General features: G+C 43.0%; 1 protein-coding gene across 1 annotated transcript in view; it reads right to left on the reverse strand.

Annotated features, from left to right (window-relative positions):
* Positions 1-246: 246 nt before the first annotated feature.
* Positions 247-19,396, reverse strand: part of MTAP (methylthioadenosine phosphorylase) — a 248,349-nt gene continuing 229,199 nt past the window's right edge. The window contains exon 8 of the mRNA XM_069240363.1: positions 247-713. Within this exon, the coding sequence (XP_069096464.1) occupies positions 675-713 (39 nt within the window). The 3' untranslated portion in view covers positions 247-674. The remainder of the gene's footprint in view (positions 714-19,396) is intronic.

Raw genomic sequence — 19,396 nt, forward strand, 5'->3', positions numbered from 1 at the left:
CTGTTGTGGACGTCAACACGTAACTAAAACTGTTGTCAGAAAAAAAACACCTAATACTTGAAACATGCCCGGTGGAGAACAACAATCACCAAATCCTTAATGTCTTCACTGTCACTGTAGGTGGATTTCATGAGCCTTTTTAATATTGCCACCCCCCCCCCCCGCCCCCCACACTTTTGTCAACCCATGTGAGGATGTCACGAGTTCTTGCTTAACTCAGTAAAACAAGACAGATACAAGAAACCATTGGTTACTGTGTGGTGTTTTTATTTACTGCGCAGACAAGCATTCTTCAGATAAGGACAGTCCGACCATACAACTGTAGGGACAACACCTCTATAAACCGTTCTGTCTACCGTATCAACACACACAGCACACCTTTAAAGTTATCAGATTGCAAAATGTAATAATTTGATATAAATGACGAGATTAATTCCAAGGGTCTTCTTGTTAGGAAGCAGTCGGGCCCGACAATCTGAGAGAAGAGTGTTAATTCATGTTAATTTTTGTTCTAAACATGATATTAGCTTGGACAACTTTTGGCCGGATGTTTGATTGTTTGGGCGGGGTGGGTTCTAAGCTGCTGTGAAGACAACCCAATAGGTGCAAACCAGCAGCTCTACAGGCGAGTGAAGGCTCTCGAATGTCCATCCATGCCGGCTCTTTGGAGAATGTCAGTGCTTTGGCAACATGACTGCAAACTGCACAGTGTTCTGAAACACAAAATAACAAGAATTTGAAAGGAAAGTTCGTTTATTTTAAAGCTTTATTGTCTCCGCATATACAGGTGATATCAATATTACAATTTCTGACTGATGCTGCATGAGATAAGAATTACCTAGAATGGTAAAAAGTTCCTTACCGCAGTAATTTTGGTACTCTGCCTATATATTTAATATATTATCATCGGTTAAGTATATGTGAAAAAAACAGGTCGGAAACCCAGAAATGCATATATGCCACTTTAAGAAGGTGCAACCACTTCCACATGCAACCACCCAATACTTCACTTTTTTTGTCTGCTACAACGCTCTGTCCATTCTGAATACATAGTTGAGGGATAATTATGAGATTTGTGGTAGAAGAAAGGAAAGCACGTCAGGTGGGCATCAATGCTGGGCATGAATGCAAAGTTGTCTGTTGACTTAGATATTCAGTGTGATCAAGTGAGTACTTTTTCCGCAATTTTCCATCCACACAGTTGCATTTCCTAATATCACGAACCAGTTACAACACATATTGGAGTGTTTGGGGTAACAGTGTAGGAATTCTTCATATTGTAAGTTAAGTTCTTCAATCCACTGGTATGAAATCTTGAACACTAGCTCTTTATGTCCACAAAACGTGGAGTGTGCTGAACAGATAGCTGCCAAACAGATTTCACTAATGGCTGAAAGTTTACATTTAGAATTGATGATGATACAATAATGCCTGAAACCTGAAACTGTAGAAAGAGCTTTTCTTTCTGGACGAGTCTCCCCATATGTGATTAACAACCTAGATGAACGCTTACATTTCCTTGAACAGTTAAAGTTGAACCAGAGCATTTTAACATCTGCTTTATGAAGGGACTCCCTATGCAGCCCCAGGAAGATGTAGGATTAAGCTTGAGGGTGCCCAACTCAAAATTGATCTGGAAATTCAATACAAGCTCTGCACTGAACCACAGACAAATCTTAAGTCTAGAGATATAAAGTTCACTAGGCCAGTGTTATTGGAATGGCTATGAAGAAGGCCATCTGGTAGTTTTCACATTTTTAAGGTGTATTTTCTTCTTCTTAATCAGCAATGACCAACGACAGAACTAGAAATGATGTGTTTGCATGCAAACAATGTACATGCAGTAGCCGGTCTCGACTGAACCTTCAAAAATCATGTGCATCATTAAAGAGTCCTTCCTGACCAACAATGAAGAAGGGCTTTCTATGGATTTATATTATTTGACCACCTGTAAGGAACAGCGACTCTAGTTCTCACAGGTGGCAATGACTCACGAGTAAAAGATCTATTGATGTTGAGTGGATTTCAACTCCCACACAAATGAGGGAGAGAGTTTTACTTACCTCAGGGTGCGAGTTATAGCTACTTGAAATAACGTGTGAGTAATTAAAGAACCTAACTATAACGTCCCTGTAGCCTTTGTTTAAAAAAAAAAAAAGAATATATATATATATATATATATATATATATATATATATATATATATATATCTCATATGGGGTGTGGTAATCATCTGAAATGATAAAACATATTAGTACTAGAACTAGCATAACATTTGAATCCGTAGTTCCCATGAGCATGTACATTATACTGTTTAGACCACAGCATACTAAGTGGTGGATAATCTAAAAAAATATAAGTGAGGAGGAAATTTATCAGATAAATCAAAGGGCAACTAATTACGCCAAAACATTAAAAGGAGGTAAAACAAATCCAAACCTTCTACACAAGTTGTTATACTGTCAGAAATCACTAATCAGATGCAGAACCCAATTACCTTTGGCAGATTCCACAAACACAAGGCAGTAGCTTTCTTAGAATACTCATGCGGTTCCTCTGATGATTCAAAACTTCTAGAAGGTTCCAGCTCAGGGCATGTCCCCAAAAGCCCAAACTGTTTTAGGGGGAGCACTATGAGGGAAGAGATGTAAGGGACATGAGAGGTTTGATTTTCCCCAGGAGAATGCCGGACCTAAAGAAAATATTACAGATGAGGTCCACCCCCAAAATAAGGGATTTATCTAAATTTTCTACCTCTTGTCCCATACTTTCCCCTCTTCTAAACTCTGTTTCAGTAAGGGTTTGTTTTTTGTGATTAAAAATTGAAATTACAATCCAAATTTCTACAATTCTTTCATAAAACTAGACTCCAAGCTTTTTTATTCCTGAGAATATGTCCAAATGTATGGTTAATGCTATAGGTTTCAGACTACCTTACAGTTTGAGTCCCTCAAATGCCATTATGTCAAGTGAAATCCTAATCTTCGAGAAGCTAGTACTCAAAGATATTATATCCATGAAAAAGAAAAAAACATTTTCTAATCTATAACGTTAAGAAATGAAGAGAGCCAGCGCCTTAAATACTTGAAGAGTATTAGCAAGATTACACTATCACTCCCCTGCCAAGGGAGAAGGAATTGTTATTCAAAACACTGTTCATTATAAGAACTCTATAGGCAACTAGCCAACCAAAGCATTATGAAAAAATGGTTCGCAATCCGTTTCATGAAGCACAAACCACAGTCCTTGACTAGCTACAAATGACACAGATGAAGGTTCTCCAAGTCAGAATTACTTTATTTTCTGAACAAGACACGCCCCACAACACCTCTGCTCTACACATTGCTCAAAATACACAAACACCTGACAAATCGACCAGTAAAGCCCATTATTTCAGTCTACATTTCTATCTTGGAGCCCCTTGGACAATATATTGATTTGTTTATTAAAGGTTTAGCTCCTGAGATAAACTCCTATCTGAAACAGCACACATTTCATACGTTTAACTGAAGATCTTCTATTTGCGTCTGAGTATTAGTTTAGAGTTAGACTAGAGGAAGTATCCATTTATGCAACCATACCAATGCAGTAGTATTAAGGTGAATGAAACCATTCTTAATAGACAACCCAGCTCTATATAAGTACCTAGTCATTTTATCATTTCACTGCTTCCCCTGGGAACTATCCAAAATGACTTTTCCTTGGATGCAGTACCACCTGCATTGTATATGAATGGGAGCAGGTTTCACTCCCAACTTCACTCTGCTTTTTGGTGATCATTATGAGAACTCCCAGCTACTGCCAGAAAACAGTCAATTATTCAAACACATCCTATTGTGGAAGCTATTCTACACTATGACCCGGGCTAGTACTGCAACACATTTACTTAAACTGTGTCAATTAGTTAAACTATGCCAGTAGGAATCTCAAATTTACTGTTAGTATCAGTAATACCTCAACTGATTATTTGGACATGTTGATTAAAATTTACTATGTGTTGTTGTGCACCACTCTGTTCCGTGAACCTACTGAGAGGAATGTAATCCTTCACTACACAAGCCATCATATCACAGCACCCGTGCAGGTCAACCTTTTGCTCAGTTTCTGTGAAACTGACAGGACTGCAAATTAATGATGCTTACTTTAAAGAAGCAGTGATTTAAGGATTACATTGAGATCCAGAGTTTTTCCTAAATGTGTAGTGAGGAAAAAGAAGAAATGCACGACAGAAAGACTCCTCTTACTACCAAAACCAAAGTGCAGAAAGATAAAATGGTATGTTACAACATTTACCTCCGTATCTAACGTTGTGGTTAAATGCATTAAGAAACACATAGGCCCCTCATTACAACCCTGGCGGACGGCGGTATTTTGGAGAAAGATACTGCCAACAGGCTGGCGGTACCTCTCCCCAAAATATGACATTGTCGGTTTGGCTCAAGTCTTTACTGACTCACTTTGACAGTCTGAATGTTTTGATCATGATTTTTGTACTATACATCTATATATGTTGTTGTAAACTTAATTGTTAAGTTCATAAAAAACAATAAATCATATAAAATCAAATAAGGCCTAGTAAAATATTGTAAACGTTTTGTGAAATAAACCTGGGTGCAAATAAAGTGAGCAGTCAGTGAATTAAAGATTAGTTAAGTGCTGAGTACTTAGTGGTCCAGCCTCATAGTACCCGTGTCAGGCAGTAGGCCCTATTCTGGTTTCCAGTGTAGGGCCCAGAGCTAGCTTAAGAGCCGTACACCATTATGGTCCCAGGTTCTGTGTTGCTGGTTAATACTTGTCCGGCACTACTCGGGCAGCATATTTTGTTAGACATTTTTGCCCTTGCATGTGACTGCCAACAGTGGGTGGAGAGAGCTGCTGCCTGAGTGTATTGATTAATTTTGCACATCTCAGCAGTGTCCAAGAAGCAATGCTCTTAAAACAAGTAGAAGATGCTTCCTGGCAAGTTCACACCGTCAGGCCAAGAAGACTGATTATTTGTGTTGCTCCCTTAAGGTCACCTTTAATGGTTGATTAATTGTTTTTTCCTGGTGACATTTGGGACGTCCTCAGCTTGGACGGCTTGTTCTTCGATCTGGAGAGTCTTCATAGCATTTCTTACTTGACTGATCAAAGGGTTATCTGGGGTTTCAAAGATTAATTTTAGATGTCCCTTTAGTGATCTTCTCTGGGCCTTCCTGGTCCTGATGTAGCATTTCAGCACAGAAGCTTGATGATCTAGTGTTTGAATCACAAGTACCAGTTTCAACCTTAACCTGGAGCGTCAAGCATATTGCGGTTCTCAAAAGAGTTTTCTGCCTGATCTGCAGTGGCTTTGTTCCAAGGCTGAATCTAGGGACCCTGGATAAGCATGGTGGCCACAGTGTAAGGCAGGTAGGAGTGCTGTCTTCAATACCCTTAATATTGGGGCCACCAAGGCACTGCTTGATAGCCGATTCAGTTAACCGATCCCATACATGATGGCAGCACCTTTTTTTTAATAGTATTGGCTTGTACCACTGTTGTACCACTGATGTACTGTTTTCACAGAACCACACATCCAAGTATTTGTACCTCCTTGTTGTACTGATTGTATTGCTGCCCAGGCACCAGGAAATATTCTTCATGTTCCTGTATCTCTCAAATATTGGGACTTTTGCCTTAGCCTGGTTAACCTGGAGATGGCTGGCCAGGTTGAATGTGATCAGAGCATTCAATGCCCGTTGTAAACCGGTTATGGTGTGATTCAAGATCACTATGTTGTCTGCATATTGAATTTCTGGTATTTCTTAGCTTGGGAGGGACCAGGCAGCCAAACTCAAAAGTTTTTCCTTAAATCAGCTGTGTACAAATTAAACAGCAGGAGGGCTAAGACGCAGCCCTGCTCTAGGCCGCGATATGTACTGATTTTATGGGTTACCATACAGGGCCAAGTTTTCACTTGGACCCAAGTCCCTGAGTACTGTGAGATTATGGCTCGTAGCGGCATTGGGGCTCTTCCCCATGCATCTAGCTTCCTCCACAGGTTAGCCCTATCAACCCTATCAAATGCCGCACTGTAATCAATAAAGCAACAAAAGAGAGGAAGTCTATTGTTTTGGGCAGCTTGATACCTCAAATAAGGATAGTGCTAGGATGTTATCCATGGGTTATGCCCTGGCCCTGAAGCCAGACTGAAAAAACAGTCAAATTTCTTTCTCTCTGACCCGCAACTCTAGCTGTTCCAACATGATTATGGGTCCCATAATTTTTTCATATGCTTGATGATGCTTTCAACCTTCTTGCTGTTTGATTGTTCGACTACTGCCCACTGGGCCTTGTCCGGAGGAATTGAGAGCTCATAGTCAGAATTGGCTCTATTCAGTGACTGGGTGGCTGACTCCCTAGCATATGGGACAAAAATGGAGGTTTGCTTATAGTACAGTTGCCACAGACTGGATGGTTACCTGCAGGGCTGCCTGATTGTCTGTGTATTACTCTGTTACATGCATAACCCATGCTGCTTCTGAGACGCTATTCTCCCTTGCTTCCCTGCTGTTCTTTGGTTTGTTCACATACTCCCAGTAGTGTGCATAGTTTGAATCCTTAAGCAACTGAGACATGGTAGCCCATTCCGTTTGGTTTCTTTCCTCCTTATGTCCCTAGACTGCTTTTAGGGGGTAATCTCATGTGTTTTACCACTGCTGCTGTTATTGAAAATTTTTGTTTGTGAATTCGATGGGCTTTGCGGAGGGCTCTGTTTGAGGCGATGATGGCTTTGTCATGCTGAGATGATTCTCTCCTGACCCCACCAGATTGTAGAGCATTACCTAACGCCCCATTTCCCAACAGGAGAGACCTGAGATCATCCATGCAAACTGCACACCACTGGAGGGCTAAATCCAGTCGATTTTAATGCGGCTCCTGTTTGCTTAGCTAGGCAATAACTGTTGCTGTAAGTCCTGATCTCTATTTTATTCTTCTAACTAGATTCACTTTCTCCTACCCTGTTAACATGCCCACATGTCTGCTCTCCACCTAGGGTTGTACTAGTAGATTCAATATGCACTTTAGTGGGTTGTGATCACTTTCTGATCTCTCTGCAATTTCGAAGTTTGTCAACTGTGCCTTGGAGACAGAGACAAAATCAGTAGTCGAGGAGTCTTTATTAGTCAGAGAAAAGAATGTTCCTTTTCTTTTACTACAGCCTCCCCTTGGGCTGAAGCCAGTCTATATGCTGACAGAGATAATTCTGTATGGTTTGCACATCTCTCCCCTGGTTGGCGCTGTCGGGAGGCACACCCAGGCCACGGGTGTTAAAGTCTCCCACAATTATAATTTTAAGATCAGGATGATCTAAGATGAGCGAAACTGTCAAGCAGTTCTCTGGCCATAGTCAGCTTGGCTTTGTTTGTGCATTGAAATAACAGTTGACCAATTTAAGGACGGTGGCTTTCCAGTTAAGTTTCAGGCCACTGATGGAAACTGCTTGGGCCGCATTGCTGGCGAGATCCCGTGTAGAGGCCTTCAGGTTATTTGAGTGCTTGATATAAACTGATAGCTCCCCTGACGGGTGCCCGAATATGCTTGACTGTAGGGGCAGGTGTAAAGAGCTCATCAAGCATTGCAGAATTGTTGGGGCAAGCACCCAGGTATCCAGGAGGTAGAGGATATAGTTTGTTTCCAGGTAGGTCATAGCTTCCCAGCTCAATCCAATACATTTGAGGCCAGCCATATTCCATGAGACTACTGGTAAAGAAGTGTTTGACCTTGGGGTCAAATGTCTAGGACATCTCATGGAGTTAGGGATTATATACCTGACCTTTATATGGAGCGGTCACCTGTGCCCCCAGCATCATGTGTGCATCTCTTAGGGTGCCAGAGCATACCTCTCTCTGATTATGCGTGCATACAATTGTTAGGGAACGTGAGCCCTCTGATCCTGAATCCCAGCCATGTTTTCCTCCAGTTGTACCCTTCTGCACACTCATGGGTCTTTGTCTTGAGTATGGATTTAAGAAAATATTTCACTGGTGAGGGTATGTGAAGATCAATGCCCCATTCTGCATTTATGGCTCTCTCTGCCCTTTGGGCCTCTCTCTTTGGTTACTTGCCAGTTTGAGTTTAAAAGTGTCCTCTGAAGTTATGTGCTTTAATGAGGAGATATGGCTAAACAGCTGCAGCAGGTTTCCTCTACTGAGAGCGGCCACAGGGCCTTTTAGTATGTCTCAGGGAGATGTGGGGGGGATGGGGAAGGAAATTAGTTCTGAGTGAGCACACCCTTCCTCCTCTCTTGCGGACTAGATAACTGGCTGATGCACATCAGGGTGGGCGATGGAGAGCCCTCCGCAAGTCAGCTTGGACTCAGCTAAGTTGCTGACCAAGTGGGACCTTTATGCTCACACCCCTGTGGGTGACTGTATAGAGCATCTCGGCAGGTAGTATCCAATTGTAGACCTAAGTTCTCTGCGGGTAGTGGAGGTCTCTCGCTACCCGGTCACAAGAGTTCGGCAGCGGTCCAGCCTATTGGAGGGCACCTGGATGTACCCCATAAGTTGTAGAATAACAATGTTTCTGAGCACTTCCAATCAAATTGTGTGCCTTCATCTGTGACTTCTGTTTGTATTCCTTTGGGTCCCACAAAACTGGTAATTTCTCCTCTCTGTGTTGTGAATGTGTGTGGGGGGCTTGTTTGATTAATGCACCCCCAAAATTCTTATGTCCGGTCACATTTGAGGCAATCTGATCAGCAAGCTCCATGGCTCCCCTGCTCAGTCGGGTACCTCACCTTGTCTTCCTTATGTGATGGCGTGATTGCGTAGGTGGATATGTCACTGGAGGTTGGGGACTGGGATTTAAGCTTACTCGGAGGAGCAAAGATTGGAAGGAGCTTGACTGGGTTAATTTTCACCTGTGCACATTGGAGACTTTAGGTGGTTTGTGCATCATTGAGGTTCTTTTTAGTTCAGTTGTTTCTTTGATTTTTTTATTTTAGTCTTTTTTTGCCCTCCTTGATAGCCCTCGATTCCCTATCAAAATCCTTCTATCATAATAACAAAGTCCTCTTGTGGCTGCCGGCTCTTTAGATGACTGAAGCGTTCTCCTCTTGGCCTCTCCCGCCATTCATTGAGTTTGAAGCGGACGGCCAGCAAACTGCATGATCTGGAGTATTGTGTAATTGCGTTGTGGGTTTCGGGGCAGTGACTGCTGTACCAGATTGGACTTCAGACCTCACCCATGTTAGAACTTGTTACCTTAGCCTGTGTATGTGCTCTTGTTGCGTTTGCCTTAATTGTGCCCACTAATGCTCCTAGTGTCTCAGGTCGACAACTCAGCTTATCGATGATTGGGGAGCATGGACAGGGTTTGATTTCATTTGGGACTCCAGGTGGCTAGTTTAATCCCACATTCTGCCAAATGGGATGCCAGTGACCATATCAGGTCTAACTGTAATTCCATCTTGCTTGATTGCCAGAGGAGGGCCCTGGCTACAGTCTCCTGCGAGACTCTTATAGCCACCAGCACTTGTGTGTTGGATGTGGACAATGTGTCTGAGGCAAGCCTGAAGTCCTTTCCTGCTGAGCCCCGACCCACAAACAGGGTTTGCCCAAGTGATTAATTTATTCCCGCCTCTACACTGGAGAGAAAGTAATCTGACAGTCCCCAATTCCTGGTCAGTGACGCTCTCCCTTCTGGGCGAAATGAGGGCCTTATTTGTGATTGTTGCTGTTTCACTCCTTTACTGTGTTATGGCCGATGGACTTGTCAGCTATGGAGTCCACTCTAGAGCTCGATAAACTTGGGCAGCAGTTTGGTTCTGTTTTTGTTGGATCCGTGATGATAGGTAATATGGTGGAAAGCATGGGGTTAGTGGCTGTCTGCTCCCCGTTGATGCTGCCGTACTAGTTAGCAAGAGCATTCTTTGGAGTGTGTAACTGTAATAATGGCTCTGTTATTGGTCCGCCTGCTCTTAAGATAGGGCATAATTCCGACCTATGGATTTTTTATACCCTTGTGGTTGATGCTTCGTTGTTTGAAATTTGACAAACATTTTGGAGGCTACTGGCTAGGCTGCTGGCTGGACTGAATGGAAGCCCTGTGCGGCTTAGGCTGTTACACAGTGCTGCTCCATCTGGTGCTGCATCTTGTGCTGCCTCTGGGTCCACATCCGTTGTTTTATGGAGGAATATCCTGATAGTATGCTTTGTGGAAGGTGGTCCTGTGTGTGTGTGTGTAGGGAGGTTGGAGCTCCAGCTTGATCCTGCCTGGCCCAGGTCTCAGAGCTGGGAGATCTGAGAGGAACAAAGAGCGAGCACAGCGGAGCCGGGTCATCCACCAGCCCACTTTTACAAGTTGGATGCTTCCGTCTCGGCATATTCAACATGGATAAGCCTTTTCCAGTTTTAATACAATTTCTGGAATTCTACCAGATGGTTGCCAGTAGCAGTGTTGCCTTGAGTTGATTACCCTGACTGCGCTACCACACCTCCTGGGGGCTATACAGCCATGGAGGGGCACAGGCATGCAGAAGGACTTTGCTGGAACCGCTCTCTGGGCAGTTGTGCGCTGTTAGCGGATATGCTTACAGGGGCAGGTGCAGCTTGGAGGGGAGTTCACCCGAGCCACAAGCCGCACCCGCCCTAGGTGAACCGCTTCTTAGACCTTTGGGCTCAGCCACTGAAGCGGAGCACAGCCCACACTACTCACGCTGCTCCCTTAGTTCCCTGCTTTCCCCTGGCTCTAGCTCTGTTCCAAATACAGTCCAGAATTGTTGTTGTTTGGGCAGGGAGCCCCAGTGTCAGATTAATTACTTCTCTCTTTTAGTGATAATGTGTTGTTTATATGGTTTAATCTGGTCCAGGACTGGCCCAGGTAGATCTGACCTCCTGGCACTCAAGCGGAGTATTGTGGGAGCACTATAAGCAGAAGGTGGGGGTTCACTGATAAAGTCCCCACTCCCGGCGCTGTATTCAGTATTCACACCATGCAAGGAAGGGGCACAACAGCGGCACAGTCCGGTACGGTGGGAGCAGTGAGGAGCTAGCACACGTTGTGGCTCACATCTGTGCACTCCAATCGCTCTCCACCAGCCTCCTGGCGTCAGCAGAGAAACACTCATCCTGTATCAGGTAATGACTTTCTCTGAGTCTATCTTATATAGTGCTTGATTCTTTGAATTCAGTTCTCTCTCTCTCTCTTTTTTTTTTTTTTTTTAAACTTTTACTACTTATATACATCCCCTACCTGTTTGCTGCCTCCTGCACTTGGTCTGCCTTCCCCTCCTCTCTAGGACGTCACTTTCTTTCCTCACTAGTGACAGGGGTGGATTAGCCTTTTTCTATCAGGCATCTTCCTAGCGGGCTAGAATTAATGGAGGGAGGTCAGGTCTGAGAGTCAATAGCTGTACCTGATGCCTCTGTCACTTCCCCATTTCCTCGACGATGCTTGCAGTAGGCACAGGGGTGCTTCAGGAAATAGAGAAAATGAAAAAGGAAGGTAGAGAAAAGCAAATCAGGTGGGGAGAGAGATAGGAGCAAGAAAAATAATGTTAACAGTGTGAGGAAATGAAGAAGATTTGATCATTTTTGCCCAGGCTGCTTGTGGCTTCCCAATCCTGTCGTGTCTGGCGCAATTTTAGTTATGCTACCTCGCCTGTACATTCACCATTCTAGACTTGCACTGCAACAGGCTGCTGCGCTTCCCACTGTAGTTGGCTTATTTTGCCTCAAGATCATTTCTGGTTCATTTTCAAGTTATTCTCCAGGAGCTTGTCTACATTTTACCAGTAGACAGCCTCCTTGGGATTTCCTCTGTAAAACGATTGTACAGCACGACGTATTTTTCAACCGTTATTCAATATTTTTACCTAATGTTTGCCTTTTATTTTCCTCTAGTGCTTTAGGAATAAGCACACTAGTGCTCCCCGATTACTTCTTATTGTGAGCTCAATTTATTTTTTCTCACTAAGCACCATTATTTTACCTCCTTGCTTATGTGCTAATTTTCCACCCCACTCATTGTTTTTTAGAAATTCATCTAGAAGCTTCAAACTCTATAACAAGGGACCTTTTAGCCTCTCCGTTAACTCAACCAACTTTATCCTTCCCGAAGAACCAGCTTCCAAGCCTCCCATACAGCTACAGCCAAAATAATCAATTTTAAAATCCTGACATTTTCGATTTTTTCAGCTCCCAATCAATTTCGAGATATTTGAAGTTGCTAGTCGGGATGATGACCAGCAGATTAGATCAGTGGCAGTTGCCACTGAACAGGGATTGGGGGTAAATAAAAAAAAAACACTTACCTGCTTCATCTACTCTGTCCTCGTCCGGGAATCACACAGGCTTCCACACTCCCTTCAGCCAATCATGACGCTGCTGTCACCAGCATCACAGCAGCGCCGTGATTGGTGTGAGTGGCCTCGTTCGGTGCTCACACCGGCAATGGGACTCTGTGCACTTTCTCCTCCCGGATGTGCAATACAGCCGGGTGGAGAAAAGTTAAGTGCGCATGTCTGTTTGGCTGGCCAAACAGACATGTGCACATCGGTGCATATGCCACTGCTCCTCCAGCACCACCCCCCAACCTGGCTCCAGATATAAATAAAATGATAATAACGGAACATTATAATTTTCTTTTTTCTTTTCCCCACAAGCAGTGGCGCAACGCTCCTCCGCCTTATCGGGGGAGTTGCTGCTGGATTAGAGTAGACTTGATGCACAATTGAATCAGGGATTTATATAATATGGTAATTCTATTGCTACTGTGTTCTATCATTTGGGATGACCAATCAATGTATTACTAATATCCACTTATCCTTATTTCACACACCTGTATTATAATTTTTTTTAAAACCTAAGGACAAATCACTTTTTGAGCAACAAGCACAATAACACATCTGCACTTTTTATTGATCCCCTGGAATTACATAACTCCGTACTAAATTCATTAATCCTGGTCTGCTGCTGTACTACTTTGTGATAACATTAGGTGTAACATTAGGTGTACCGTGGATTTTAAATCACTTACTGATAATGCTAATCATTCATTGGTTTATTGAGCACTTTATATTCCAAGGGAACCACTGTAAAAGGCACTGTAAAGACATGAGCAATTTCGAGCACATCTGCGGCCAACAAAAAATGTGCCCCAGACTTTACCAACAGATCTGCAGGTGCGTCCTTAGCAAGCTGTCAAGCTGAGACACGCCCTTACTGCCATTTTGCTCTGCTTTGCTCTTCGTTCTGCTCAAAAAACCTACAGTGACTTCCAGCTACCAACAACTGCATTCTAGCGTCCTTGTTGTTGGAGATTGCTTTCATGCTCCAGTGCATAGAAGTTGGCAATACGCTTTATTCTGGGGATAAGTAGTTTACATACGTGCAGTAATATGCAAAATAATGCGCACACCCACATAAAAGTGAAGGTGTCATTTTCCACAAGATAAAAGTTTAAAATGGCGATCACTTTAAACTATATCTGCAAGGTATGGGGATGCATAGTCCCATGCCATAAAATCTGTCATATGTTTTATTTTGGCGTGAGAAAGTAATTTGACTATAGCATAGGACAGAAAAACGTGCAGTCATAGATGCACTCTCCTAGACATGCTTCTTTACAATGGAGTGTAAAAGGGATCATCCCATAAGAAGAGGTATAAAAGAAGCACAAATGGACTGGAGCTGCATATACTCTGTGTGCCTCATACTGAAAGACCCTGGTGTACATGGAGCCTCCTACTACAAGGGATCCTTAATGCCCAGAAATACACTAGGTGTGCGCTCAAACTTTACAAATCCCAGCGAGCTAGTGCATCTTCTGAACACATTCAGTTGTCTGCTTGTTCCGGAACCAAGGGTGGACAAGGAGTAACCACCTGGAAGGGTTCCCCAGACAGAAGCTGATTTAGAAAGGAAACTTCTATGATGGGTCTTAAGACATCCACTTTCTCTATTCGGACATTTTACAGTTGACATAGGTTTTACAATAAAAACTATTCCTTTAGTTAAAATTAGATAAAACTCGTACAGATTCATACCCAAGTACAACAAAAATGAAAAATAAAAGAAATCAGACAGATTAAAAAAATTACTCATCCCTAAAAGGGATATATGACAACTGTCCGATTTTGCAGCAACAGCCAGGGTCCTGATTCTCAGACATATTGAAAGTTTTCTTGGAATAGCTGGAAATAATATATCAAGACAACATTCAAAGTCCCATTCAATCCTAACCTGTTTATATAAAAGCCTAAGGACTTTTTCTCATAAGCAAGCCATTATGTTTTGTCAAAAACTTCTCTTTAACCAAGTTTGTACAAAGCAGCAAGTCTGGGAGATACCACATTTATGTTAAATGCAAGAATCTAAGTAGGCGTCACGCATGCTAGAGTGTGCACATCCAGCTGGCGGGAACAATGTACCAAAGAGGCTCAGGAGGCCCAGGAGTGGAGACCTTAGGTGGTGGTGGTGGTGGGTGGGGGTATACAAAGTTTACAAGGCTGCAGAGGAAGAAAATGCTTGTGACATAAGAAGCGACATTGAATTAACAGACCTGCGGGTCGCTGCGAAAATGGGCGGTATGATTACAGTTGAAGAATATGAAGTTGGCAGCTGAAAAAGGGTATGCGGAGCATTGGCTAGTAGGATGATGGGGTGAGTGGAGCTCAGGCAGAAGAATGAAGAGGTATATAGGGAGAGAATCGTTGTATTAAGTGTAGAAAAACGCAGTAGTCTGGGGTAAAGGCATTCAGAAATTTGAATATTCGGGAACGTAGTACGATTCCAGGAAGAGGCGCCCTAGGCTCAATGGGATTTGGTAACATTCAGCTGGTGGTGTTGTGGTTTGCTGAATATGCTTCTCTCCATGTTCCTCGAACTCTGTCTCTCACTTCCGCCGGTGCCTCTCATAAAGGAAGGAATAACCAAGAAGAGAGATGACCAACGACAGGGTGGTAAAATGGGTTTGACTATATGAGAATTCATATTGATGCATATATTGAAAAATGAGTCTAAGAACCTTATAATCTAGCTCTGGGGCATAAGTGTGAACACATCCCTTTTTGGAACCAGTCTTCTGAGTTGTTTTGGTTGGAAATATTTATAGCTCTCATTTTTAACATGTGTTCTATTAAAATATGCATTACATCAGTTCACATCCCTTCTTTTGCTCTTCTTTCTGACCATTGCTCTTCAGCAACACTGCCCTTGCTTCTTGCCAGTTTCTTTATCCATGGTCCCAGCTGTCAAGTGCTTTGCCCTGTAGTATTTTCCTGCGCTTTTTTCTAATTGGGTGTCCTGCCCCCACGTGCTGGTGTTGCTTTAGAATCTTTGTGGCAGTGATGCTTGTGGGTGTACATATTCCATGCTTCTTTCCAGACACAGCCTCTGAGTAGTGATGTCCCTCACCGCAGGATAGTCTCCAGGCCTTAGCATCCACAAAAGAGGTACACTGAGGTGTGAGCTTTCTGCACTTATCTATCATCAGGCCAAATGAAAGTGTGATCAAAGAAGACAAAAGGCTGTGCCTCTCCTGAAGGGTCCCCTTCAACACTGCACAACAGAACCTGCAGTCTGCCCCCCACTACCATCCCTTTACCAAAAGACAGCGCTTCAGGAACTATAATCTATAGCCCCTTTGCTAACAAACTCTTCATTGAATTTCTAAAAAGAACCCTGTCTCCACTATTGCCACTCCAGTGCCACAATCTCCATCCTCTAGCCACAGGAATGCAGGCAATACATTTCCATTGTCTGGGGAAGCTAAGTTCTCCTTGCGCAATATCAAACCATAGGCATCAGAAATGGACCACAGTTTGTCTTGTATTTAATACTGTGAATCAAACTTGAGGACCAACATCAAAAGCCTTCGACTCCTGCATTTGCAGGACCTCCGTTTTGATGTCTGCATTAGTTCCCATCTATTTTGAAACACTGCTTTGATCTTGATGTGGTTGCTTCCTTTGAGTGCAGTGTAAAGATCTAAAGATTATGCTATATATGCATCCAGCCATTACTTACCGCTTCCAAACCTCAAACACAATCTGTTCTCTTTGTTGAAACAGTGGTCTAACAGTAGCCTAGAAACAGAGAGACTATTCTCCTTGAGACAGAACAGAGCATGGTTAAAAACTACCTTCTGAAGCATTACACTACTAAAACATTTATGAATAAGACAACATTAAGGTCCATTGGATGGTGTGCAGCAAGACATGTCCATTGGATGGGGTGCACACACACAATGCCTGATGCCTATAAATAAAATCTTAAAATATACACACTATAGTGCAACATTTGTTTCTTTCTACAGTCTGGCATCCTCAAATTGCATATTGCCTCAGATAGCATCCTCTCGATTTCTGAAATCCAACATGAAAAACAACTGTTACCCAAAATGACTAATAACTGCCTTTTCTTTTTTTTCTTTCAAATCGCCCTCTCCCGCCCTTCCAACCTTCCCATGCACCCTCTCTCTGAGCACAACATTCTCTGAGTCACATGCATGTTTGCCGTATGATAATTATTAATGTATTTTTGTAAATTGCCCACAACTCATTTCAACCGTTACAACCTCTCCTTCCTTGAAAGTCATGCCCTTGCAACCTAACAATACATTAACCAATGACACTGGATTAACCAATAACCATGTGTTCCGGAGCATCGTACTGCCAGGTGTAAAGCGATTCAGTGTCTCGCCTGGGGAAGTAAGCACTATATAAATACAACACAAATACTTCTGCAAGTGAAATAGACTAAAGGGGTCTCCAAAGCAGCAGTGGGTTAAGGATGCCTATCAATGCTACACATTTTAAGTCCAATTCAGGTTTTAAATAAATTACCATGTGCACCTGTGCAGAAAAAAAAGCTTTTCCAAGAAGAGGCAGAACAAAAATTCTGGTCAAATGCTTTAAGCTATGGTCTCAGAACGGTAAGCTTCAACAATAGCAGAGCCCACAGCATTACCAAAGCGGCACACATATGCATTCTCTTTGAAGTTTGGGAGATCGATATCATTTTTTTTCAATTTGAGCATCCTAACAGCCAATTGTAGAGTATATCAGTCCGACATAATAAAAACAGTAAACTATATGAACAGTAGTTCGGACTCATTAATGACAAACATTGTATGCGTTCTCTCCCTAGATTCCATTAGTTCATTATTTTTGTTTGTCGAGTATTAGTAATCAACCTTTTGATGTTATAATAATCAGGAGACTGCTGGAATAGCATGCTATTTTCAACGTAGGTGAGAACTGCCTGTTTGAAGCAAAGAACAGAAAATGGCACCCGTTGTATACTGTTGAAATATCGGCATTAAGTTGCAAGGGATTGTATAGAGCACACATAGAGCTTCTAGGCCATGGCAAAAAACCCATGCTGAGCGCCAGAGATAACAGGAAGTGAGGTTAGATTAGCTCATAAAGGATGTGTTTTAGAAGATATGTGGACTCAAAGACAGCTGCTGAAGTGGTCGGATAGAAGGGATGCCTCAAAAGAGCGAATGATACAAAAGAGGTCCTGTCCCAGAGAGGGAGGGAATGGGGCATATGTGGCATAATACAATCTATCATAGAGAGAATATAAGTTGAACTAGATAGCCAATGAAAAGCCCTGAACCAGGGCTGACCAGGATCATTAGGTGATCCTGAGGCAAGATACCTAACAGTCTTGTGTGGCATATAGATTGGGTGCATCAGATATATATTTGGAGATGGCAAGGTTCAGTGTGTTACTGGAGTCTCAAGTCCACAAGGGCAGTGAGTGTGCAGATCTTGGCAAAAGACTTGAACTAAGGCAGAACTTCCCTTAATGTGCACATTTTCCCAAAATACCTGAGCTAAGGCAGGAATTTCCTCAACAGATTAAGCTGAAAAAGAAGAGGAGCCCAATGCACATAAAAAAGTGGAAAATTAAGAGTGGAATCCTCCAACTCCATCTGACTGTGCATTTACAAAAAAATTTGCAATACACAAAACAGGTTTAAAAGTACACCTGAAAAGCCACATCAGGTGCAGGTTTCCAGGACTTTCTTAAGGCTGCCTGTTTCCCCTGAGCGGAGCGGAAATATACACAGTATAAATTTTGTGCAGTAAGATGGTCAGCCTAATGGGTAAATGTTCCTTTTTTTCTTTGGTGGAGAAAGCTCTTCCTGTACATCCCTAGAAAATCTGGGGAAGCGAAGAATTCTGACCTTTTCCAACATGGGAATGGGGGAATGTACTCACTGCAGTTTGGGAATGCCCACAAATGTACATGTTTGAAAGTGTTCACAAAGTTACAAGGAAAACATACATGTTTGAGAGTTCACAAACCTACAAAGCAAACCATGGCATATAATGCCTACTTCCCACTCCCTCCCTCCCTTCCTTCAAATTTAACTCCGGATTAGTAAATCAATTTATGCCTGTCAGGGATCCTTTTTTTGAACTTCTGACAGGTGTAAACGTAAGTATTTTCAGCTCTAAACACGCCTACGGCTGAAAATACCTTTGCGAATTGGTCCCAGTATGTCTGCCTTCCCCATTTCACCCCTGAGCCCAAATAAATCATCTTTGGAGTAGCACAAGGATCCTTGCTCAGCCCCACTCTCTAAATCACATACATGACACCACTGACCAGCACTGTCAAACCCACAGACTCAACATCACATCCTACGCTGATGAAATACAACTCATCCTTCCCACTCTCCAAAGACACAACGAACACCAAGACCAACTTCGACAACTGCATGACTGACGTCGCCAACCGGATGAAGGACAACAGCCTGAAATTCAAAATGGACAAGACAGTGGTTATGACGTTCAGGGAACAATGCTCCCCGTGGGACGCATCCTCGTGGCCCATGGAGTTTGAACTGACTCCTATCCCTTTGGACAACAAGCTAACAGGATGACCCAGGTCAACTCTGTCTTCTACTCCTGCTTCTTCATCCTCCGTATGCTTCATAAAATATTCAAATGGCTAATCCAAAGCTCAAAGCGCACCATCACTCAAGCCCTCATCTCCAGCTGACTGGACTTCGGTAACGACCTCTATGCAGGGATTGCAGCCCACCTCCTACGACAACTACACACCATACAGAACGCTGCAGCCAGACTCATCCTGGCCTCCCTAGATGAGCCCACATCACCCCTTACCGCAGGGAACTCCACTGGCTTCCTGTACAGAAAAAAATGCCAGTTCAAGCTCTTGACCCATGCATATAAGACCCTACACAAGTGCGGACCCACTTACTCCAGAGTTCTGAAAGTCACTAAAGACCTGGCTAGTTGGATGATCACCTGGACCATGCCAGCACCTGGATACCTTCACGGATGATAAAACAGCACTCTACAAATCTATTGATTGAGGATAGAGAGGAGCACAGGAGAGCTAGTAGGTGAGACAGGGAAAGTGGAGAGTCTGCACAGATGGCAAGAAGA

The sequence above is a fragment of the Pleurodeles waltl genome, chromosome 1_2 (assembly GCF_031143425.1).
Source record: "Pleurodeles waltl isolate 20211129_DDA chromosome 1_2, aPleWal1.hap1.20221129, whole genome shotgun sequence".
In the NCBI taxonomy this organism is placed as follows: domain Eukaryota; kingdom Metazoa; phylum Chordata; class Amphibia; order Caudata; family Salamandridae; genus Pleurodeles; species Pleurodeles waltl.